The sequence below is a fragment of the Aegilops tauschii genome, chromosome 3 (genome assembly GCF_002575655.3).
Source record: "Aegilops tauschii subsp. strangulata cultivar AL8/78 chromosome 3, Aet v6.0, whole genome shotgun sequence".
Taxonomy (NCBI): domain Eukaryota; kingdom Viridiplantae; phylum Streptophyta; class Magnoliopsida; order Poales; family Poaceae; genus Aegilops; species Aegilops tauschii.
The window spans coordinates 471,067,047-471,092,650 of record NC_053037.3 but is presented as its reverse complement, the minus strand read 5'-3'; the positions used below and the strand labels follow the sequence as shown (position 1 = coordinate 471,092,650).

General features: G+C 46.1%; 1 protein-coding gene across 1 annotated transcript; it reads left to right on the top strand.

The window, feature by feature from the left end:
- The first annotated feature begins 12,810 nt into the window (after positions 1 to 12,810).
- On the top strand, positions 12,811 to 23,859 carry LOC109760437 (uncharacterized). The gene is made up of 4 exons (XM_020319261.3): positions 12,811 to 13,865; positions 22,397 to 23,258; positions 23,367 to 23,441; positions 23,542 to 23,859. Exons 1-4 carry the CDS (start codon positions 13,510 to 13,512, stop codon positions 23,857 to 23,859), a joined length of 1,611 nt encoding a protein of 536 aa, XP_020174850.3. The 5' UTR covers positions 12,811 to 13,509.
- Positions 23,860 to 25,604: the final 1,745 nt, after the last annotated feature.

Here is a 25,604-nt window from a genome sequence, read left to right as displayed (position 1 = left end):
GGCCGCGATAGGGCGGCTAATGATGTCGCACATAAGTCAACACACGATTTACGTGAGGACTTGCACCAAAAAGCCGGTATGACCAGGTCCATCTACGGATCTAGGAAGCGCGCTCCGGCACGGAATCAAAACCGAACACTACAACCGTCAGAATGCCATGACACATCCAAATACAGGGGTGCCGCGCACCCCCTATGCTTCACCGATGAGGTGCTGGATCACGAATTTCCAGAGGGATTCAAACCCGTGAACATAGAGGCATACGACGGAACGACAGACCCTGGGGTCTGGATTGAGGATTTTATCCTTCATATCCATATGGCTCGCAGAGATGATCTCCACGCCATCAAATACATGCCCCTCAAGTTTAAAGGACCAGCTCAGCACTGGCTAAAGAGCCTCCCCGAAAACTCAATTGGATGTTGGGAAGAGCTTGAGGATGCTTTCAGGGCTTATTTTCAAGGGACCTATGTCCGACGTCCAGATGCAGACGATTTAAGTCATATAACTCAACAGCCAGGAGACTCAGCCCGAAAGCTTTGGAACAGATTCCTCACTAAGAAGAATCAAATTGTCGACTGCCCAGACGCCGAAGCCTTAGCGGCTTTCAAACACAGTGTCCGGGACGAATGGCTCGCCAGACACCTCGGCCAGGAAAAACCGAGGACAATGGCAGCCCTAACAAGCCTTATGACCCGCTTTTGCGCGGGCGAAGATAGTTGGCTGGCCCGTAGCGGCACCAGCGACCCAGGCACATCCGAAGTTAGGGATGGCAATGGAAAACCACGATGCAATAGAAGCAAGCGTCGAAACAATGAAGACATCCCAGACAACATGGCGGTAAACGCCGGATTCAGGCGCTCTCGACCCGGTCAGCGGAAAAAGCCATTCAAAGGCAGCAGAGATGGACCGTCCAGCCTAAACAAGATTCTAGACAGATTATGTCAAATTCATGGCACCTCCGACAAACCTGCAAATCACACCAACAGAGAATGTTGGGTCTTCAAGTAGGCCGGCAAGCTAAACGCCGAACACAAGGGGAGGGAGACACCAAGTGAAGACGAGGATGAGCCTCGCCAGCAAAACACTGGTGGACAGAAAAAATTCCCACCAGAGGTCAAAACAGTGAACACGATTCACATAACAAAAAGGAGGAGCAAATGCGCACCCTGAGACGTATGCGCCATGGAGCCCGTCGCCCCCAAGTTCAACCCTTGGTCGGCCCGCCTGATCACTTTCGATCGCAGGGATCACCTGACTAGCATCCGGCACGGAGGATCGGCCGCCTTGGTGCTAGACCCAATAATTGACGGATGCCATCTCACCCGAGTCCTTATGGACGGCGGCAGTAGTCTTAATCTGATATATCAGGACACAGTACGCAAAATGGGGATAGACCCGACAAGAATCAGCCAAAGCAATACTACCTTTAAAGGAGTAATACCAGGCCTAGAGGCCCGCTGCACGGGCTCTCTAGTACTAGAGGTTGTATTCGGTTCTCCCGACAACTTCCGAAGTGAAAAATTAACCTTCGACATCCCTCCATTCCGAAGTGGCTATCAAGCACTACTCGGAAGAACGGCCTTCGCTCATTTTAATGCAGTACCGCATTACGCTTATCTTAAGCTTAAGATGCCCGGTCCACGTGGCATCATCATAGTTAGCGGAAACACAGACCATTCCTTACGTACGGAAGAATGTGTGGCTGCTTTAGCAGCCGAACACTGAACGGCCTCTCCCACAAGAATAAATGATCGGTCGTCAAGACCGCGGACATGGCTAGACGAGTCCGGCGCACCCCTAGCTGTAACAGCTCAGATAAACCTGAGATTGGGTGGATGGATATACCCCCGTAGGTGGCGCTAGGGGCTTCCCACATGTAAAAAGGACTACATTTCGCCTTGACCTTATTTAGATTGAATTTTAAATGGTTTATTAAGAATAACCAATTTTTCACACGAAGACTTTCACCTGGGTTTTTTCTTTTACAGATGATAATCGTGTTACACCCTTCCAGGATACGGCACAACGGAGACACAGGCGCAGACATGTAGCAGGGCCCCGCTCAAAGGTTTCTTTTTAGATTAATACCCAGTGTAAACCTTTTTTACTGTCTCTTGTTGCTTCACACCCTCCGGATACTCAACATAACCAAGAGGGATGCTGGCGTTATTGGCATTTCGACACGTCAGACTAATGCACGTATCTGGAAATTCAGGGCTTATTATCGAGGGCGTTACTCAGCCCAGTATACGTTGTAAAGACCGAATACCTTAGGTAGTGTTCGGCGTCGCGAGTTTGGCCTTATATGCATCAGCTCCGAATCATGTCTTTGGTCAATAGTAGGGGTTTGCCCGGCTCTCGTGTTTTGCTACCTTACGTTCTGCTCTATCGGCTAAGGTGGCACCGTGAGAACTACTACGATTGTGCCCTGGTTCATCTGGATGAGCACCTCAGTAGAGAAAGCCGAAAACTGACTATCATGATAAAGCGCGAGACTGGTCAACCACTCGATGACTCAGTGGAATCTTCGTGATTGCTCCGCATTAACGAAGGGTCGTTTTCCCAGTCATGTATGTACGCGCCCCGTATTCGGATAAGCGCGAAAGTACCAGGGGCTATATAGTAGCCCCACCGTCAAACTCCTATGGCTAAGTGAAAGTGTTAAAGCTATATAGTCCGATTGCCTTGTTCGCCGCGCCATCACCTCCTTAATGGACCAAGACGTTGGATCAAGTGTGAATACACGTTTTCCCGAACACCCCGCATTACATGCGTGGGGGGCTGAAGCCGACGACTGCAAACTTTCAGGTTATATACATAGATAAAACGGCCGCACAGGAGGCATCATAATACTTTCAGGAAAAAGTATAAACACAGCCTTTATAATCCAAATAGCATTGTTTTTACAATTGGGATACATGTCACTCGAACATGATACTCTTCGAGCACTGAGCCTTTATTAAACGAGCACCTTCTAGGACTTCTTCAAAATAGTGCTCGGCCGAGACGTGGCCTACGGCCGGATCTTGGGTTGCAATAGCGGTGGCCTCCATCCCTGCCCAGTATGTCTTAACACGGGCAAGAGCCATACGCGCACCCTCTATGCACGCCGACCTCTTTACAGCGTCGATATGAGGCACAACACCAAGGAATCGTTGCACTAAACCAAAATAACTATTCGGCCTTGGTCCTTCCGGCCAAAGATGATCCACGACAGACCTCATGGCAAGTCTGGACAATCTATGGAGTTCAGCCCACTCGGCCATTTGTTCATTTAACAGCAGCGGACGTGTTGGAGCACTGAACTGCGACCAGAATAACTTTTCCACTTCGTGATCTTTTTTATCTTTGAAAAACTCAGTCGCATCAGCAGCACTCATTGCCAAGTCCGAGTACGCGTCTGCAGCACTCCATAACTGATCCAGAGGGGCATACTTCGGATCTCCAAACTTCGTCCGCAAGAAAAAGGGCTTCCTAGCCGTGATATCTCCGGCTTGACGAAGCTCCTCCTTCGCCGCTCTGATTTTAGAGCGGGTTTCCTTGGCTGCTACCATGGCTTTCTTCAGGTCCGCCGCTTTCGCTTGGCTTTCCTTTTCAAGAAGCTCATACCGGTCGGCGGCATCCTTCAGCTCAACTGCCATCTTGCCTATTTTATCTTCGCTCTGGCGATGAGTAGCTTGTTTGGCTCTTAACTCTTCGGCCGCCTTTAGGGTGGCCGCATCGCTTCTCCTGGCTTGTTCCTTGGCCCAGGCAAGCTCCGCCCGGAGGGTCTCCACTGCGGCAGCACCATCTGCAGTCACAACATATTACAAATATTAGCATCATGCTCCTCTTAATATCTATTGACCACCGGAGAATACATACCCTGTGCCCCGTCAAGCCGCTTGTTTACAAGCACGATGTCGACATCTGCCGCATCAAGTTGCCGCCTCAGTTCGGCAAACTCACCAGTCCGGCCAGCCACCAGACCCTCAGCCGCCTGCACATGAAAGCAGCATGGTCATTACCTGGGACTATGATCCTCTGTTTGCCGCCTTTGGACAGCAACCAGAGTCTCAGGGGCTACTATCTACATAGGGCACACCTAGCGTGTGCGGTACCGTCAAAAAATATATATTACTTTGCGTACCTCAAAGCCTCTTAGCAGGCTCATAAAAGCTTCATGCAACCCACTTTTGGCGGATGAAATCCTCTCAACCACCGTACCCATTAAAGTACGATGCGCTTCTGAGATAGCCGCTTGCTCCAGAAGACCCGTCAGTGCGTCCGGTCGTGCACCGGACAGTCCTAGACTCTTTCTGTTGCTCTCCTTAGGAGCCGAATACTCTGGACTTCGGGTGACCGAAGGGTTACCTTCTGGCCTTGGTGGATCAGGAGAAATCCTCCGTGACGACACCTCAGGGTCGTCCGCCTCATGAGGCGGGGAGGGACGGGGAGGCGTTTCGCTCTCCATCACCTCCGGAAGAAGATCCCCCGAAGACGAACTCTGTCGAGAAGGGCTACGATCCGAACTACAAGACATACGTCTCGGTTATTGTCCTCGGAGATGAAGCAGGATATATTTACTACAAATTACTCTTGTTCACTTACAGCTCGGTGGAGGGCTGATTCCCTTGCGGGCACTGCGCGGTAAGGATGCCCTCCGGGGCAGGGCCCCCTGGCGAAGGTTTCTTCCCTCGTTTGGAAGCCCTCGTTTCCAAATCTTCAGAGGCGGTCTTGTGACACCCAAAATTTCATTTGGATTTTTCAAAAAATTTACTTGACTTGAGGGAGGTGATTTAAAAAATTTCTTCAAAAGAACCCTCCCTTTCAAAATATTTTTTTTATGGCAAGAGTTTTATTTGGATTCACCCAAGACTTGTTTTTGGTCTTGGAGGTTCTTGCTTTTTATTTTGGACTCAAGCCAAAATGCTTTTCACTTGGGAAAAATGTCTTTTGAAAATTTCTTTGAAAATACTCTATAGCTTTTGGAATAATCCTTTACCACTTTCAACAAATCTCCCTTGCCATGACCTTAGTGCAAATCCACTCTCATAAACCTTTCCTTATCTTTGGATCATGATTTACTTCAAATCCAGCAAGTTGGACCTCTCCATATTTTTATTTTCCACTTATTTCTTATCAAAACAATTTCTACCTTATATCTTGATCATTGGAGGTTTACAAAGGAACTACTCTTTCTGCTTTGATTTTTGCCCCCAAACCTTTTTCCCTTCCTAGTACTTTGAACCCTCAACCAAGATCCATGAAGATCCACTGGTCTCCAGTTCAAAATTTTCAAACTATACTTGCTGCAAGTTTGGACCAGATTTGCCAAATTTGATGAAATTCATTCAAATCCTTCTCCAAAAATTCTGAATAAAATCAGGCAGCCTCTGGGTGCATTGAGTGGTCACCTCACCAAGCCCCAGCTCCAGGAAAATTTTTCTTCATACCTAATCATTTCATCGAACACCTTCAGAGCACTGTCAATATCAGGTTCAGTCAAATTCAGTTAACAGTGGCTGAATCACTGTCGTTTTCTTCAGTGTCTGTTGTCGATCTCGCCAGTGCCCGGCGTCGCCGTGTTTCCTGTCCCCTCCCCCTTGTCCTCTGCACCGCACGAGCGCGTGGATGCTTGCGGGCGTCGGCGACGAGCTGGAGGAGGTGCGCCGCCCCGTGACCGACGCCAGCGGCGGCTTTGCGGCCGCCAGAGAGAGGCGCAGCGCAGACGGCGCCACCCAGCGCCGCCCAAGCCACCGGAGAGCGCCGCGTGGTCTTCCACTCCCCAGTGCGCGCTGCCACCCTCGTCGTGAACCGCTGGGCGCGGAGCGTGCGCTCTGCCGCCGTCGTGCCCGTGCGGCCACCCCACCGTGGACCGGCGCCATTACGCCAAGACCGACCAGGATTAGCGGGGGAATGGCACCAGTACACCTCACTGATGCTGCCTGGCCACCTAAACTCCTTGCCAAGCCGCTGCCTCACCGTAATTGCTCGCCGGAGCAACCCCGTTCACGGCCACCCCTCGAGCCGCCTATAAATAGAGGCCCCGAGCTCCAGCTAGTACCCACACCACCTCTACACTCCACCAAGACCCTGCCTAGCCACTGGAAGAGCCCCGAGGAAGTCTCCTTCCTCAACTCCGGCCGCCGCGACCCGCCACGGGATCCAGCTCGATTCGCTCCCGTGCGTGCACCTCTGCCTCCCATCTCTTGCCAGTAGCTCTCTAGTGCATCCCTCCTTCTGACCCGCGCTTCAATTCGAAGTTTGCAGCACACCACCGGAGTTCCCCACCATCGCCCGAGCCGCCGTCCGCCGGAGAAAGTGTCACCGTCGACGTGGTGCTCCCCGACGCCCAAGTCCACCACCCACCGACGCGGAAGGACACGCTGATACTCTTGGTACACTCCGATCTCCCTGACTCGCCGTGGTTCGACGCCGGCGACCACCGCAGCCTTCGGGCGCCGGCGAGGTCTTTCAAACCTGACATGTGGACCCCCCACGTCAGCCTCTCTTTCTTTCCCCGCGAACCGTTTTCTGTTGCCGCCTTCGGGCAGAGTACGTTTTCTCTGTGGGCTTGCGCGTTTCTATTCGAACCGTTTTCTGTTTTCTCAGTTAAACCCCTGGAACTTTTCTGTTTCATTACAGATGAGTCCCTGGACAGAAACCCTTCTAACTTTTTAATAAAAAGTGATTTTTGAGTGATTCTTTTTCTGACGGTCTTAAAATTTTGTCTAGTTTTTTATGGGATTTATTTGAAAAAAAATTTGGAACAACTTTTATGCACGCGTTGGTTTTCACGTTAGTATGCTTTTTCGCTATACCGTAGGTTCCGGAAGAGGTGACGGAGCCGCGAACTTCGCCGAGCTAGACTCCGACTTCTCCGAACCAGGCAAGCATGTTTGAACCTTTGATATGATAGGTGTTTGCATGATTGCGTGAAAGGTTGTGCATGGCATACGAGTATCGGTGAGCTCCTCGTTGCATGTGAGGCAACTACCCGTGTGTTCCAAAGTTGCGGTGATCTCTGATGAGAGATGGCCTAGTCATGTGGTGACATGAAGGGCAGTAAGGTGGTACTGTTGTAGCATGCCAGCCTTACGTCATCCGTTAAATTCCGACGTTAACGTGGACGGAGTCACGTTATCGTTCTTCCCCCTTCCGTGCTACCACATGTTTTCTGCCAGAATGCGGTTTAGTAAGTTGGTAACCTCTTTCCGTGTACACACCAAACAGAGGGGCCGGGATGATGGTTCCATGGCCCTGGATTAAAGCCAGTCATCCGGTCAAGGGGCATGGGTGTTTCCGGTTGGGACCGAGAGGGGGGCACCCCTTAGAGCGCGCGTATAGAAATTTTGATCCCATGCTACGCGAGGTTGTAGCCTCCTCGTCTCAAGGTTTTTCTTGAACGTTTCCGAGGGTGATTCCTGGCTTCGGAATGTTGAATGGGTGTGTACTGGTTAGACGTGTTTCTTCCAAAACATCGTAGACGGAACTAGTCCCCGTGACTACTGAAATCCGTTGGCTGTGGTTAAAGTACAAACTCTGCAGAGTCAAATCCTTTCGAGTCATCGTATCCATGGTCAAGTATCGTGATCAGTGTATCCATATCTATGTCAAGTCCTCGTGGTTTGTTCTTCTTTCCGGTAAGTGAGCATGAGTAGTAGACTTAGCTGAACGTTACTCCTGTGGACGGACTAACCCTGTTGTTTATCTCATGCCTGATTATTCTCTGGATATGATTTAAATTCTTGAGCTAATAAGATGTTAAGTTATGAAGCCCTTTATGTGATGTCGCTCAGACGTCCGACTGTGGCATGTTTGTCTTTTATTCCCAATATAAGCCCTTTATGTGATGTCGCTCAGACGTCCGACCGTGGCATATTGATTATTTACTTTTGATATAAGCCCTTTATGTGATGTCGCTCAGACGTCCGACTGTGGCATATTGATTATTTACTTTTGATATAAGCCCTTTATGTGATGTCGCTCAGACGTCCGACTGTGGCATGCACTATCTTTTATTTCCTTTTATAAGCCCTTTATGTGGTGTCGCCCTGACGCCCGACTGCGGCATTATTATTCTTGCAGTTTCCTCTCGTGGAGTCATTCAGACCCTCGTTTGGCACCCAGTATTTATTTTGGGATTTCGGGAGGACTACCGCCCGACTTCTCTGTTATTTTCCCATGCATTATTATCTCTATGTCTGAACGCACTTGTTAATCTGTTCATATGCTTCATGTTTACATTTGTTATATCTTATGTCCGAACTGTCTTGCGAGTACTTTCATAGTACTCACCTGGCTTGTTGATTTGGCCAGATGTTGACGAAGGCGATCTCTTGGATGAAGAGTTTGATAGTGCGTCCGATGCCTAGAGGAGTCCCAGTCAGTCCTGTGCGATCCCGGATATTGGTCACTTGTATTATATACGCTTCCGCCACCCGCAATAAGTCTCCTCGAGCCTCACTCCGACGCTCGAAGAGCTGTAGTTTTCAGGAGTCATATCACCCACTTCGCGGTGATATTTCCACCACCGTTGTTATCGTGAGTTAGTAGTCATGCCACCCTATCCGCCGTTATGTTTTATCGGCGTTCATGTAATAAATTGTTGAGCAGTCTCCGCTCAACCTTGTATTATATTCAGTACTCCTGGTATTTTTTTTCTTCTGTGACCAAGATATTGTCTACCAGTGAGAAGGAATTCTTCTTTACTGGTCCGTAAAAGGGATTGGTCTCTCAATAAATATTTTATTGAAAAACCGGTCGTGACAGGTCCTCTTCCTTCCTTGGGGAGAGGGAATTTTAGATTCTTCTCCCCGGTTATCGTCCTTCGCGGAGACACTAATTCCCCCGGTTTGGATGAGTAATGCGTGAGGCCCGATCTCGGCTTCTTTATTCCTCCCTTTATTTTCCTCCGATGGCACTTGATAAGGTGCATGCTCAAGCATCCTGGCTAGTACAGGATCCAATGAGCCTTCGGGAAGGGGGCCGAACACCTGATCATCTTCGCCTTTTTTATCCAGTCCTGGTCAAAGAGCGACTTTTCAGAATGATGTTGTGATAAATAAAAAGACAGTGTGTTTGGCCACGGAATTACTTACATGGGTATCTGGACGATTGCAGTTCAGACCCGCATCCTCGGTGGTGTCCGGACACTTTATTCGTGATCCGAAGAACAATACATACATCCCTTCAAGCGTCATGCCGAAGAATTGCTGAATAGTTCACGGTCCTTCTGGGTTGAACTCCCACATACGGAGAGAACGACGTTGGCATGGCAGGACCCGATGAACTAGCATGACTTGCATTACCTTGACGAGGCTGACATCTCTCTTGAGGAGATCTTGGATGCGGCTCTGCAATGTCGGAACGTCATTAACCGGCCCCCAGTCCAGCCCCTTGTTGACCCATGATGCCAGTTGTGGCGGGGGGCCCGAACGGAAGGCGGGGGCAGCTGCCGACTTAGTACTTCGGGGAGTCATGATGTAAAACCACTCGCGCTACCATAAGTCGGACATCTCCGGGAAGGAAACCTTTGGCCATGGAGCATCGGCGCCTTTGCTTATTATGGCACCTCCGCATTCGGCGTGTCGCCCATTGATCATCTTCGGCTTCACATTGAAGGTCTTGATGTGGGGTGATGCGGTGGAAGGCCTCACACACGACGATGAACGACGAGATGTGAAGGATGGAATCCGGAGCCAGATCATGGAAATCGAGCCCGTAATAGAACATAAGCCCTCTAACAAAGGGATCGAGGCTAAAGCCTAGCCCTCGGAGGAAGTGAGAAACTAATACGACACTCTTGTTGGGTTCGGGAGTGGGGATGGCCTGCCCTTGAGCAGGCAGCCTGTGCGAGATTTCGACGGTCAGATACCTGGCTTCTCTTAGCTTCTTGATGTCCTCCTCTGTAACAGAGGAGGCCATCCACCAGCCTTGAAGGTTGGATCCGGACATAATTGAAGGTCCGAAGCGCTTAGCCTGAGCCTTGGGTGTTGGAATTCGAGGTGGGGGGAAGTGTCGTGGTTTTTTCACGGCAGATGTCCTAAGGAAAGGACTTAGTCATGGAGCCATCGCTACGGGTTAGCTTAAAGGGGTTAAAGCAGACAAGGGACATAGAGAGTTTATACTGGTTCGGCCCCTTATGGTGAATGTAAAAGCCTAATCCAGTTGTTGTGGGATTGCTAGGGTTTCGATGACCACGGAGCGAATATGCTTTGCCTGAGTCTCGAGTTGTTGTCTGTTGTCCTGAACCGCCGCCGGGTTGTCCCCTTATATACACGGGTTAACACCCATCGGTTTACAGAATCCCGAGGCCGGCTCATAAACGTGTCCGGCTCGGTCTTTGCTCTTTCTATCTTACAACACAAGTTTACATATCCATACCGGTTTATGTCTACAGGCCTTAAATCGGCTTTGGTCCCTGGGCCTTCATAAAGCATCACCGTCTTTATCTTCATGGGCTTCAGGTATAATGAACCACTATGGGGTTAACCCGGCCTCTCCTGGCCGGTTTACGCCCAGTGGTAATATCCCCAACATTAGGCCCCAGATTGATTTGAACTGGTTCATGTCAATCCTCAATACTTAAGAAAATTTCTTCTTCAGCACCTTCACATAGTCTTGTAAACCGCCGTGACGTCACCTTCCAGGACCATGATAAATCTCCATGACATCATCTATCATTAAAAACTGTGTATAACCCACCTTCATTAATGGGCCTCCAACAATCGAGGCAACAGAGCTGTCACATATCCCATTTTTGGGGCTCCTCGATTCTCGCGCCTGCCTTTTATCCATTCACCTTATAAATAGGCCTAGGGGTCCCTTTCACTTTTCCCCCTCGTGCCTCTTCACATCGTCTTCTTCCTCGCACCGACCGACTTTCGAGCTCTGCCGCCACCGTCATCCTTCGCCTCTGCCTCAACAACAGCCGCTGCATCAACCTGACCGTACCAGAGACACGCGACGATCCTCCGCCGCTTCCTCAGCACCAGTAAGTTCCTCTTCTCCTTATTCCAGATCCGCCATTAGGGTTCAATGTTCGTCATAGTTCTTCAAAGTTCTTGGCACTGTTCTTCCTTATCCCTCTCCAGTAATACCAATAACTAGTCAGATCTGATATTTTCCAATGCCCTTGTATTTTAAACTCCTTTTTCCTTGTTAGAGCATCTACTTTATATAAAACTCATCTGAACTTGCTGAACTCTTCAAACGCTTGAAATTAGGTCAGAATATATTTTGATTTTCCAACGCACAGTAGATCTGAAATTACCATGCCAAGCTGTGAAACTTGTTTTTCCTTCACTTACGCACCTTTAGACATATACCTTAAATACCAGATTAGGCGGTTTAACCTCATAGAAAAATGATGACCCAGTAGATACCATTAGTCCCCTGTTGAACCGCTAATGCATTCGTCATTGTACTTTCTCCATTGTCAGACTCCGGTTTACCAATAACAAACCCCGGTTTAACAATATGCATACATCCTTGTATCGCTTTATAGTTGTCCACTGTGAATCTTAAACCGGCAATAATTATGTTTCAGCTTCTCATTGCAATGGCCAAGCAAGTCTATGAATGCAACTGGGCTCCTTCCCGGGTCACGGAAGATCAGTTAAACAGATCCGTCGCAACGGGCGCTTTAGCCAAGAAAGATGTCATCCACTGGAGGGTCCCTGGCCCAGAAAATCCTCCTACACCCAAGGATGGAGAGGTAGTTATTTTTGTTGACCATCTGGGTCGAGGCTTTAGTCCTCCTGGTTCAAAATTCTTCCGAGATGTGCTGGCTAGTTTTCAACTTCACCCTCAAGACATCGGTCCAAATTCTGTGACCAACATCTGCCACTTCCAAGTCTTCTATGAGGCTTACCTGTAAGAGGAACCTACAGTTGAACTATTTAGGGATTTCTTTCACTTAAACCGGCGCACAGAGTTCACGGATGGACCCAATACTGAGTTGGGCGGAATGGCGGTTCAGAAAAGGAAGGAAGTCACTTTCCCTCATGCCAAGCTTCACAGTCACCCCAAAGAGTGGAACCAGACTTGGTTTTATTGCAAGGATCAAGGAAAAAATGGCGCGCTATAGCGGCGCTAATAGCGCGCTATAGCATTTCTGGAAACTAAACGCTACGCTATGCAGATTTAACTCGCTACGGCGCTATTCGCGCTAAATACGGTGATTGCGCGCTATAGCGCATATCGGCGCTATTTTTTCGATGGCGTTTTTTCAGACGAATTTTTCATCAGCCCACTATACTTTTGGCCTTTCTGGCCCAGTAACCAAGCATATCTTGTCCTCCAGCCGAGCGAACCCTAACCAACCTACCGAGCGAGCCCTTCCTAAATCGAACGAGGCGACGGTGGCAGCGGCGGCCGCCGGTGCTTCGCCCGTCTCCTCCAGCCACGGCCGACCGCCTCTTGCCGCCTCCTCGGGTCGCCGCATCGCCTCCTCGGGTCGCCGTCGCCTCCTCTAATCCTCTTGCTCGGGTCGCTGTCGCCTCCTCTTGCTCCAACTCGATGTCGGCGTCAGCTTCAGCGGCGGCGAACCAGCAGCCAGGTAAGAGTTGCTTCAATTCATAAATCTTAAATTCTTAATTAGTCAATCTTAAATTGTCCATGACTTGTGTAGTTGTGTCTACTATCTAGTACTCTACTTTCTAATTAAATCATCTCCATGTTAACTTTGTTAGTAGTAAGCTAGTAAGCACTTGCTGATTGCTCTCAGTCTCAGTGCTTGTAGTTAGTACAACCAAAGTTAGTACTTTCCAGATTTGGTACTAGTAAATGTAAATAAATACTTTGCTGCAATCATATGTTCCTTACTTGCAAGCCAGTTAAAATTTCTGAAATACTTTGTTGTATTCATGAATGTAGGCGGTGTTGTGTCAAGCACAGCATCAACAGCTACACAGGGAGAAGGAGCACATGTTGTTCCTAGATCAAAAGATCCAGCATGGAAATATTGCACATGTCCGGACATTAGCAAGAAGAACTGTCTAAAATGCATATTCTGCGGTCATTTGTCCAGCAATGGCACTAGTCGAATCAAATTGCACCTTGCATGCATTCCTAAGTCTGGTGTGGATCACTGTGAGAAAGTGCCAGCTGATGTCAAAGAGGAGATCCTTCAGTACTTGACAAAGAAGGGTGACAAAAAGGCAGCCAAGCTTATGGAGCAGAAGAGACGCAGAAATGGAGTTGACTTGAGCCACTCGGAGGGGGAAGAACAAGCTACAAGTGATGAAGATGGCCTAAACCATTCTGCACTTGTGCTTCAGCCATCGAGATCAACAAGAAATAAATCTAAATCTTCAAGTGGCCCTATGGACAAATACTGTGAATTAACTCCCGAAGAGCATGTTGCCGCAAGGAAGAGGAATCGTGGTGCTGACACGATCCAGGGGAAGCTAAAACTGAGAAGAGAGAACAAAAAGGGCTCGTGCTTGTGAGTACATCTGCCAGTGGTTCTATGAAGCTTGCATTCCATTCAACGCAGTCACACTTCCCAGCTTTGAACTCATGCTTCGGTCAATTGGACAGTATGGTGAGGACTTGGATGGTCCTACTCCTTATGAAATGGGTGGCCCAATATTGAATAAGAGAAAGAAAAGAGTTCAGGAGTCCTTCAATGCACACAGGAAGACTTGGGAGCTTACTGGATGTACAATCATGAGAGATGCATGGACTGACATAAGAGGAAGAGGGGTAATGAATCTTGTAGTTCATAGTGCTCATGGTGTGGTGTTTCTTAATTCTGTGGACTGTTCAACCATGAAGAAAGATGGGAAGTACATCTTTGAGCTTGTTGATAGATGCATAAAAGAGGTTGGTGAGAAGCATGTAGTTCAAGTTGTGACTGATAATGCAAGTGTTAATCAAGCGGCATCTGAAGGAAATATGCCCTAGAGGTAATAATAAAGTTATTATTTATTTCCTTATATCATGATAAATGTTTATTATTCATGCTAGAATTGTATTAACTGGAAACTTGATACATGTGTGAATACATAGACAAACAGAGTGTCACTAGTATGCCTCTACTTGACTAGCTCGTTGATCAAAGATGGTTATGTTTCCTAGCCATAGACATGAGTTGTCATTTGATTAACGGGATCACATCATTAGGAGAATGATGTGATTGACTTGACCCATTCCGTTAGCTTAGCACTCGATCGTTTAGTATGTTGCTATTGCTTTCTTCATGACTTATAGATGTTCCTATGACTATGAGATTATGCAACTCCCGTTTACCGGAGGAACACTTTGTGTGCTACCAAACGTCACAATGTAACTGGGTGATTATAAAGGTGCTCTACAGGTGTCTCCAAAGGTACTTGTTGGGTTGGCATATTTCGAGATTAGGATTTGTCACTCCGATTGTCGGAGAGGTATCTCTGGGCCCTCTCGGTAATGTACATCACTTAAGCCTTGCAAGCATTGCAACTAATGAGTTTGTTGCGAGATGATGTATTACGGAACGGGTAAAGAGACTTGCCAGTAACGAGATTGAACTAGGTATTGAGATACCGACGATCGAATCTCGGGCAAGTAACATACCGATGACAAAGGGAACAACGTATGTTGTTATGCGGTCTGACCGATAAAGATCTTCGTAGAATATGTGGGAACCAATATGAGCATCCAGGTTCCGCTATTGGTTATTGACCAGGGAGGTGTCTCGGTCATCTCTACATAGTTCTCGAACCCGTAGGGTCCGCACGCTTAAAGTTACGATGACAGTTATATTATGAGTTTATATGTTTTGATGTACCGAAGGTTGTTTGGAGTCCCAGATGTGATCACGGACATGACGAGGAGTCTCGAAATGGTCGAGACATAAAGATTGATATATTGGAAGCCTATGTTTGGACATCGGAAGTGTTCCGGGTGAAATCGGGATTTTTCCGGAGTACCGGGAGGTTACCGGAACCCCCCGGTAACTTAATGGGCCTTATTGGGCCTAGGTGGAAGAGAGGAGAGGAGGCTAGGGCAGGGCAGCGCCCCCTTCCCCCCAGTCCGAATAGGACAAGGAGAGGGGGGCAGTGCCCCCCTTCCTTCCTCCCCTCCACCTCTTCCTCCTTCCACTCCTAGTCCAACATGGAAAGGGGGGGAGTCCTACTCCCGGTAGGAGTAGGACTCCTCCTGGCGCGCCTCTACCTCCTAGGCCGGCGGCCTCCCCCTTGCACCTTTATATACGGGGGTAGGGGGGCACCTCTCGACACACAATTGATCAACGATCTTTTAGCCGTGTGCGGTGCCCCCCTCCACCATATTACACCTCGATAATATCGTAGCGGAGCTTAGGCGAAGCCCTGCGTCGGTAGAACATCATCATCGTCACCACGCCGTCGTGCTGACGAAACTCTCCCTCAACACTCGGCTGGATCGGAGTTCGAGGGACGTCATCGAGCTGAACGTGTGCTGAACTCGGAGGTGCCGTGCGTTCGGTACTTGATCGGTCGGATCGTGAAGACGTACGACTACATCAACCACGTTGTGTTAACGCTTTCGCTTTCGGTCTACGAGGGTACATGGACAACACTCTCCCCTCTCGTTGCTATGCATCACCATGATCTTGCGTGTGCGTAGAATTTTTTTGAAATTACTACGTTCCCCAACAGTGGCATCCGAGCCTGGTTTAATGCGTTGATGTTATATGCACGAGTAGAACACAAGTGAGTTGTGGGCGATATAAGTCATACTGCTTACCAGCATGTCATACTTTGGTTCGGCGGTCTTGTGAGATGAAGCGGCCCGGACCGACATTACGCGTACGCTTACGCAAGACTGGTTTCACCGTTGCGAGCACTAGATGCTTAAAGGTGACTGGCGGGTGTCTATCTCTCTCACTTTAGTTGAACCGAGTGTGGCTACGCCCGGTCCTTGCGAAGGTTAAAACAACACCAACTTGACAAACTATCGTTGTGGTTTTGATGCGTAGGTAAGAAGGGTTCTTGCTAAGCCTGTAGCAGCCACATAAAACTTGCAACAACAAAGTAGAGGACGTCTAACTTGTTTTTGCAGGGCATGTTGTGATGTGATATGGTCAAGACATGATGCTATATTTTATTGTATGAGATGATCATGTTTTGTAACCGAGTTATCGGCAACTGGCAGGAGCCATATGGTTGTCGCTTTATTGTATGCAATGCAATCGCCATGTAATTGTTTTACTTTATCACTAAGCGGTAGCGATAGTCGTAAAAGCAATAAGTTGGCGAGATGACAACGATACTACGATGGAGATCAAGGTGTCGCGCCGGTGACGATGGTGATCATGACGGTGCTTCGGAGATGGAGATCACAAGCACAAGATGATGATGGCCATATCATATCACTTATATTGATTGCATGTGATGTTTATCTTTTATGCATCTTATCTTGCTTTGATTGACGGTAGCATATAAGATGATCCCTCACTAAATTATCAAAGTATAAGTGTTCTCCCTGAGTATGCACCGTTGCGAAAGTTCTTCGTGCTGAGACACCACGTGATGATCTGGTGTGATAGGCTCTACGTTCAAATACAACGGGTGCAAAATAGTTGCACACGCGGAATACTCAGGTTAAACTTGACGAGCCTAGCATATGCAGATATGGCCTCGGAACACGGAGACCGAAAGGTCGAGTGTGAATCATATAGTAGATATGATCAACATAGTGATGTTCACCATTGAAACTACTCCATCTCACGTGATTATCGGACATGGTTTAGTTGATATGGATCACGTGATCACTTAGAAGATTAGAGGGATGTCTATCTAAGTGGGAGTTCTTAAGTAATATGATTAACTGAACTTAAATTTATCATGAACTTAGTCCTAATAGTATTTCGCACATTATGTTGTAGATCAATAGCTCGCGTTGTTGCTTCCCTGTGTTTATTTTTTGATATGTTCCTAGAGAAAATTATGTTGAAAGATGTAGTAGCAAAGATGCGGATTGGATCCGTGATCTGAGGATTATCCTCATTGCTACACAGAAGAATTATGTCCTTGATGCACCGCTAGGTGACAAACCTATTGCAGGAGCAGATGCAGACGTTATGAACGTTTGGCTAGCTCAATATGATGACTACTTGATAGTTTAGTGCACCATGCTTAACGACTTAGAATCGGGACTTCAAAGACGTTTTGAACGTCATGGACCATATGAGATGTTCCAGGAGTTGAAGTTAATATTTCAAGCAAATACCCGAGTTGAGAGATATGAAGTCTCCAACAAGTTCTATATCTAAAAGATGGAGGAGAATAGCTCAAGCAGTGAGCATGTGCTCAGATTGTCTGGGTACTACAATCGCTTGAATCAAGTGGGAGTTAATCTTCCAGATAAAATAGTGATTGACAGAATTCTCTAGTCACCATCACCAAGTTAGTAGAACTTCGTGATGAACTATAGTATGTAAGGGATGACGAAAAGTAATTCCTGAGCTCTTCGCGATGCTGAAATCGACGAAGGTAGAAATCAAGAAAGAGCATCAAGTGTTGATGGTTAACAAGACCACTAGTTTCAAGAAAAGGGCAAAGGGATAGAAGGGGAACTTCAAAAAGAACGGCAAGCAAGTTGCTACTCAAGTGAAGAAGCCCAATTCTGTACCTAAGCCTGAGACTAAGTGCTTCTATTGCAAAGGGACTGGTCACTGGAAGCGGAACAACCCCAACTATTTGGTGGATAAGAAGGATGGCAAAGTGAACAAAGGTATATTGGATATACATGTTATTGATGTGTACTTTACTAGTGTTTATAGCAACCCCTCGGTATTTGATACTGGTTCAGTTGCTAAGAGTAGTAAATCGAAACGGGAGTTGTAGAATAAACAGAGACTAGTAAAAAGCGAGCTGACGATGTGTGTTGGAAGTAGTTCCAAGATTGATATGATCATCATCGCACACTCCCTATACTTTCGGGATTAGTGTTGAAACTAAATAAGTGTTATTTGGTGTTTGCGTTGAGCATGAATATGATTTGCTCATGTTTTTTTGCAATACGGTTATTCATTTAAATTAGAGAATAATTGTTGTTTTGTTTACATGAATAAAACCTTCTATGGTCATACACCCAATAAAATGGTTTGTTGGATCTCGATCGTAGTGATACACATATTCATAATAATGAAGCCAAAAGATGCAAAGTTAATAATGATAGTGGAACTTATTTGTGGCACTGCCGTTTAGGTCATATTGGTCTAAAGCGCATGAAGAAACTCCATACTGATGGGATTTTGGAATCACTTGATTATGAATCACTTGATGCTTGCGAACCGTGCCTCATGGGCAAGATGACTAAAACGCCGTTCTCCGGAACTATGGAGAGAGCAACAGATTTGTTGGAAATCATACATACAGATGTATGTGGTCCGATGAATATTGAGGCTCGTAGCAGGTATCATTATTTTCTGACCTTCACAGATGATTTGAGCAGATATGGGTATATCTACTTAATGAAACAGAAGTCTGAAACATTTGAAAAGTTCATATAATTTCAGAGTGAAGCAGAAAATCATCGTAACAAGAAAATAAAGTTTCTATGATCTGATCGTGGAGAAGAGTATTTGAGTTACGAGTTTGGCCTTCAGTTAAAACAATGTGAAATAGTTTCACTACTCACGCCACCTGGAACACCACGGTGTAATGGTGTGTCCGAACATCGTAACCGTACTTTATTAGATATGGTGCGATATATGATGTCTCTTACCGATCTACCACTATCGTTTTGGGGTTATGCATTAGAGACAGCTGCATTCACGTTAAATATGGTACCATCTAAATCCGTTGAGATGACATCTAATGAACTGTGGTTTGGCAAGAAACCAAAGTTGTCGTTTCTTAAAGTTTGGGGTTGCGATGCTTATGTGAATTTTTTTTATCCTGATAAGCTCAAACCCAAATCGGAGAAATGTGTGTTCATAGGATACCCAAAGGAGACAGTTGGGTACACCTTCTATTACAGATCCGAAGGCAAGATTCGTTGCTAAGAATGGATCCTTTCTAGAGAAGGAGTTTCTCTCGAAAGAAGTGAGTGGGAGGAAAGTAGAACTTGATGAGGTAATTGTACCTGCTCCCTTATTGGAAAGTAGTTCATCGCAGAAACCAGTTTCTGTGACGCCTATACCAATTAGTGAGGAAGTTAATGATGATGATCATGGAACTTCAGACCAAGTTATTACTGAACCTCGTAGGTCAACCAGAGTAAGATCTGCACCAGAGTGGTACGGTAATCCTGTTCTGGAGGTTATGTTACTAGACCATGACGAACCTACGAACTATAAAGAAGCGATGGTGAGCCCAGATTCCGCAAAATGGCTTGAGGCCATGAAATCTGAGATGAGATCCATGTTTGAGAACAAAGTATGGACTTTGATTGATTTGCCCAATGATCGGCAAGCCATTGAGATTAAATGGATCTTCAAGAGGAAGACGGACGCTGATAGTAGTGTTACTATCTACAAAGCTAGAATTGTCGCAAAAGGTTTTCGACAAGTTTAAGGTGTTCACTACGACGAGAGTTTCTCACTTGTATCTATGCTTAAGTCTGTCTGAATCATGTTAGCAATTGCCGCATTTTATGAAATCTGGCAAATGGATAAACAAAACTGCATTCCTTAATGGATTTATTAAAGAAGAGTTGTATATGATGCAACCAGGAGGTTTTGTCAATCCTAAAAGTGCTAACAAAATATGCAAGCTCCAGCGATCCATCTATGGACTGGTGCAAGCATCTCGGAGTTGGAATATACGCTTTGATAGGTTGATCAAAGGATATAGTTTTATACAGACTTGTGGTGAAGCCTGTATTTACAAGAAAGTGAGTGGGAGCACTACAACATTTCTGATAAGTATATGTGAATGACATATTGTTGATCGGAAATAATGTAGAATTATTCTGCAATGCATAAAGGAGTGTTTGAAAGGAGTTTTTCGAAGAAAGACCTCGGTGAAGCTGCTTACATATTGAGCATCAAGATCTATAGAGATAGATCAAGACGCTTGATAAGTTTTTTCAATGAGTACATACCTTAATAAGATTTTGAAGTAGTTCAAAATGGAACAGTCAAAGAAAGAGTTTCTTGCCTGTGTTACAAGGTGTGAAATTGAGTAAAGACTCAAAGCCCGACCACGGCAGAAGATAGAAAAAGAATGAAAGTCATTCCCTATGCCTCGGCCATAGGTTCTATAAAGTATGCCATGCTGTGTACCAGATCTATTGTATACCCTACACTGATTTTGGCAAGGGAGTACAATAGCGATCTAGGAGTAGATCACTGGACAGCGGTCAAAATTATCCTTACTGGAATAAGGATATGTTTCTCGATTGTGGAAGTGACAAAAGGCTCGTCGTAAAGGGTTACGTCGATGCAAGTTTGGCACTAATCTAGATGACTCTAAGTCTCGGTCTAGATACATATTGAAAGAGGGAGCAATTAGCTAGAGTAGCTCCGTGCAGAGCATTGTAGACATAGAAATTTGCAAAATACTTACGGATCTGAATGTGACACACCCGTTGACTAAAATTATCTCACAAGCAAAACATGATCACACCTTAGTACTCTTTGGGTGTTAATCACATAAGCGATGTGAACTAGATTACTGACTCTAGTAAACCCTTTGGGTGTTGGTCACATGACGATGTGAACTATGGGTGTTAATCACATGGTGATGTGAACTATTGATGTTAAATCACATGGCAATGTGAACTAGATTACTGACTCTAGTGCAAGTGGGAGACTGAAGGAAATATGCCCTAGAGGCAATAATAAAGTTATTATTTATTTCCTTATATCATGATAAATGTTTATTATTCATGCTAGAATTGTATTAATTGGAAACTTGATACATGTGTGAATACATAGACAAACAGAGTGTCACTAGTATGCCTCTACTTGACTAGCTCGTTGATCAAAGATGGTTATGTTTCCTAGCCATAGACATGAGTTGTCATTTGATTAACGGGATCACATCATTAGGAGAATGATGTGATTGACTTGACCCATTCCGTTAGCTTAGCACTCGATCGTTTAGTATGTTGCTATTGCTTTCTTCATGACTTATACATGTTCCTATGACTATGAGATTATGCAACTCCCGTTTACCGGAGGAACACTTTGTGTGCTACCAAACGTCACAACATAACTGGGTGATTATAAAGGTGCTCTACAGGTGTCTCCAAAGGTACTTGTTGGGTTGGCGTATTTCGAGATTAGGATTTGTCACTCCGATTGTCGGAGAGGTATCTCTGGGCCCTCTCGGTAATGCACATCACTTAAGCCTTGCAAGCATTGCAACTAATGAGTTTGTTGCGAGATGATGTATTACAGAATGAGTAAAGAGACTTGCCGGTAACGAGATTGAACTAGGTATTGAGATACCGACGATCGAATCTCGGGCAAGTAACATACCGATGACAAAGGGAACAACGTATGTTGTTATGCGGTCTGACCGATAAAGATCTTCGTAGAATATGTGGGAACCAATATGAGCATCCAGGTTCCGCTATTGGTTATTGACCGGAGAGGTGTCTCGGTCATGTCTACATAGTTCTCGAACCCGTAGGGTCCGCACGCTTAAAGTTATGATGACAGTTATATTATGAGTTTATATGTTTTGATGTACCGAAGGTTGTTCGGAGTCCCGGATGTGATCACGGACATGACGAGGAGTCTCGAAATGGTCGAGACATAAAGATTGATATATTGGAAGCCTATGTTTGGACATCGGAAGTGTTCCGGGTGAAATTGGGATTTTTTCGGAGTACCGGGAGGTTACCGGAACCCCCCGGTAACTTAATGGGCCTTATTTTGCCTAGGTGGAAGAGAGGAGAGGAGGCTAGGGTAGGGCCGCGCCCCCCTTCCTTCCTCCCCTCCACCTCTTCCTCCTTCCACTCCTAGTCCAACATGGAAAGGGGGGGAGTCCTACTCCCGGTAGGAGTAGGACTCCTCCTGGCGCGCCTCTACCTCCTAGGCCGGCGGCCTCCCCCTTGCACCTTTATATACGGGGGCAGTGGGGCACCTCTCGACACACAATTGATCAACGATCTTTTAGCCGTGTGCGGTGCCCCCCTCCACCATATTACACCTTGATAATATCATAGCGGAGCTTAGGCGAAGCCCTGCGTCGGTAGAACATCATCATCGTCACCACGCCGTTGTGCTGACGAAACTCTCCCTCAACACTCGGCTGGATCGGAGTTCGAGGGACGTCATCAAGCTGAACGTGTGCTGAACTCGGAGGTGCCGTGCGTTCGGTACTTGATCGGTCGGATCGTGAAGACGTACGACTACATCAACCGCGTTGTGTTAACGCTTCCGCTTTCGGTCTACGAGGGTACGTGGACAACACTCTCCCCTCTCACTGCTATGCATCACCATGATCTTGCGTGTGCGTAGATTTTTTTTGAAATTACTACGTTCCCCAACAGCATCAACCTTGTTGAAAGCAAAGCTCCCCAACATATTTTGGAATGGTTGTGCTGCCCATTCTATTGATCTGATGTTAGAGGATATTGGCAAGCTTAAAATAGTGGACTCTACTATTACACAAGCTAGAGCTGTCACTGTTTTCCTTTATGCACACACTAGAGTTTTGTCTCTAATGAGGGAATTCCTTGGGAAAGATCTGGTGAGGTCTGGCATTACAAGGTTTGCTACAGCTTACTTGAACTTGAAAAGCATGCTGGACAACAAGAAAGAACTGCAGAAGCTATTCAGATCAGTTCAGATGGATGAAATGGGTTACTTAAAAAAGGTGAAAGTACGTGATTCAAACCGAAGTGTGCGCTCTGAAATTTTTTGGACGGGAGTAGAACATGCTGTCAACTTCTTTGAGCCTTTGGCTAATTTGCTGCGGCGAATGGACAGCGATGTACCAGCTATGGGTTTCATATATGGCGCTTTTTTGGATGCAAAGAAGGAGATTGTAGCTAGATTTGACAATGAGGAGGCTAGTATCCAGGAAGTGCTACACATTATTGATAAGAGATGGGACAACAAATTGAAGGGGCCCCTGCATAGGGCTGGATACTTCTTAAACCCATACTACTACTATGAAAACAAGCTGGAGATTGAGTTGGATGGAACATTTAAAGATGGCCTTGTTGCTTGCATGGAGAAGATGGTTAGAGATGGTAAGAAGGAAGATATAATGACAACTGAGTGTCAGGCATATCAAAATGAAGAGGGCTCGTTTGGAAGGGACAGTGCTAAAAGGCAGCGGAGAAACAAGAACTTTGATCCAGGAAAAGAACTAAATATTTACATTGTTGAAATAAGATGTGTAGGCTGCAATGCGAATTAGATGTTGCAGCTTTGTTAACTGTTATTTGTTACTTGTTGATGCAGCTGAATGGTGGTCTAATCATGGATCAAGTGCACCAAATCTCAGGGTACTGGCTATGCGATTTTGAGCTTGACATGCAGCTCATCAGCTTGTGAGAGAAACTTCAGTGTTTTTCAGCAGGTAAGAATGTAGTACAAAGTACAAACTGTCAACATATCCTTTATATGCACATATGTTTCTTTTTCTTACTGATGTTTATTTACTTGCAATGTACAATCAGGTTCAAGGCAGCAAAAGGCGCAACAGGCTACTTCATGACAAAATGAAAGATCTTGTCTTCATCAAGGCCAACTCCCAACTTGAACAAAAGAGAATGAACAAAGACAGGGATCCACTTGTGGACAGAACACATGCAGATGTTATGGAAAATGAAGATAATGAGTGGATCACAGGAATTGTGCCGGTTCCAGTTGTGGATACTGCAGATGAACCTGAAGAAGAACCAATACCACAACCGAGAGCAAGAGCTGCTGCATCAAAAAGAAATAAAGCTCGTCAGCCTAGGAAGAAGTTGCTCCCAGTTTTTCGTGATGATTAGCTGCAATCTGTGGGTTCTTCTTCTGATTCGGATGATGATGCCATGGCAGCAAGTTCATCTGATTCTGATTGAGCTTCTGCATCGTTGTTGGCTGGCTCCTAAAGTCCTAAGTCCTTATTTCTGCTATTCTGGACCTTGCTTGTTGGCTGTTTAATTTATCTGTCTACTTTGTTTGTATGAAATCTGAATGTATGAACTCTGAACACTGCTATATGCCTATATCTGGACCATTCTTTGTTATCTGAACAATGTTTTAGCCTTGGTTTTAGCTGCTGAAATCTGTCATTTGTGTTGATATATCTGTCATTTGTATGCTATATGCTGAAATCTGAATAATGTTTTGTGAAATGCTATTTTGCAAAATAGCGCGCTATTAGCACGCTATTTCGTTTATAGCATTTTTTGAAGGCTGCGCTATTTCAAATAGCGTGCTATTTTTTTCCTTGGCAAGGATACATCTCCAACTGATGAAAACCCCCTGCCGGATTACCGCCCCCACCGCCTTAGCAACACACATCCTTTTCCTCAGAGGTAAACTGCAGAGAGAGCCATCTATGCCCCACAGCCGTTGAAGCTTAGAGCCTTTATGGCCAATGGTTTAACCGGTGTTGATTTTGCTCGTTGCTGGATCGGCTGGAGTATCCTACCCTTAAGCCGGCGCCCTGGTTTGATGTGTGAATACACAGGGAGTCTGACCGACCCTCAATGGCATATTAACATTCAACTGACAGAAGCTGAAGTTACTGAGGCTGTCAAGAAAATGTTGGATGAACCGGAGGCCGTCTGTGGCCAGACCGGACTATGTCCTTTCTACACCTCCAACAAACCGCCGGCTGTAAGAATCATATATCCTCTTTGTCTTAAGTTGCTTCTTTCAAATTATTCTCTGAAAGTTTGACTATTTCTGACAGGGTGATGATCCGTTCTGGAATAAGAAACCACAAGATAAACCGGCAAAACCGCAAGACAAACCGGCAAAGCCACTTCGTCCAAAGACCAAGGTTGTTAAAAAACCTGCCAAAAAAGGACCACTGCTTCTTCCAACGCAAATGTTGATGCTGATGTAGACAATCCGGACTCAGAGGTAGAACTTGACTCTCTTGGTTCATTTTTCATACACCTCATTGACAATGATTATTATCAGGACGACGCTGAAGGCAGTCAAGCTGATGACGTAGAGGTAATCATTCTTTCCTCCAATTCAGATCCTCTGCCAACATCGAAAATCCGTTGAGCAAATCGGAAAGTAAAATTTTCTCACCCTCTTGCTTACTTGGACCCCAACTTTCTTTTGAAGACGCAGCAACATGAAGCTCGCCGCACGACCCGGCACAACGGCCAGGTAGTTACCACCGCTGATTTACCAAACACTCCAGTTCGCAAATGTCAATCAGAGGTATCTTATACTCTTGACACTTCTTGCCCCAAGGCGGGTTGTTTCCGACAGCCTCTTAATCCATCTGATTCAAATTATCAGGGCACTTCCCACTCATCTTCTGGCGAGTCGTTAGCCACAAAGCTTCCACCCCTCAAAACGGTTCCTGGGTCAGTCATACCTTTAATTTTTATTTTCACTGCCTTATGCTTGACACAATATCTTGACCTTTTATATTTGTTTCTGTCAGTGCCAAGCCAAGACCCAGCAAGAAGGCTCGGTTGAGTAAACCGGCTGAGGATAACGTGGCTGTTGAACCGGAAAAAACTCCAGATCCAGAAGAAACCGATGTTGATGCCATGCTTGATGA

Coding starts and splice junctions, on each gene's coding strand:
- LOC109760437 (XM_020319261.3), top strand. CDS start 13,510: ATGCTTCGGTCAATTGGACAGTATGGTGAGGACTTGGATGGTCCTACT. Junction 23,259..23,366: donor ACATTGTTGAAATAAGATGT/GTAGGCTGCAAT, acceptor ACCAAATCTCAG/GGTACTGGCTATGCGATTTT. Junction 23,442..23,541: donor ACTTCAGTGTTTTTCAGCAG/GTAAGAATGTAG, acceptor ATGTACAATCAG/GTTCAAGGCAGCAAAAGGCG.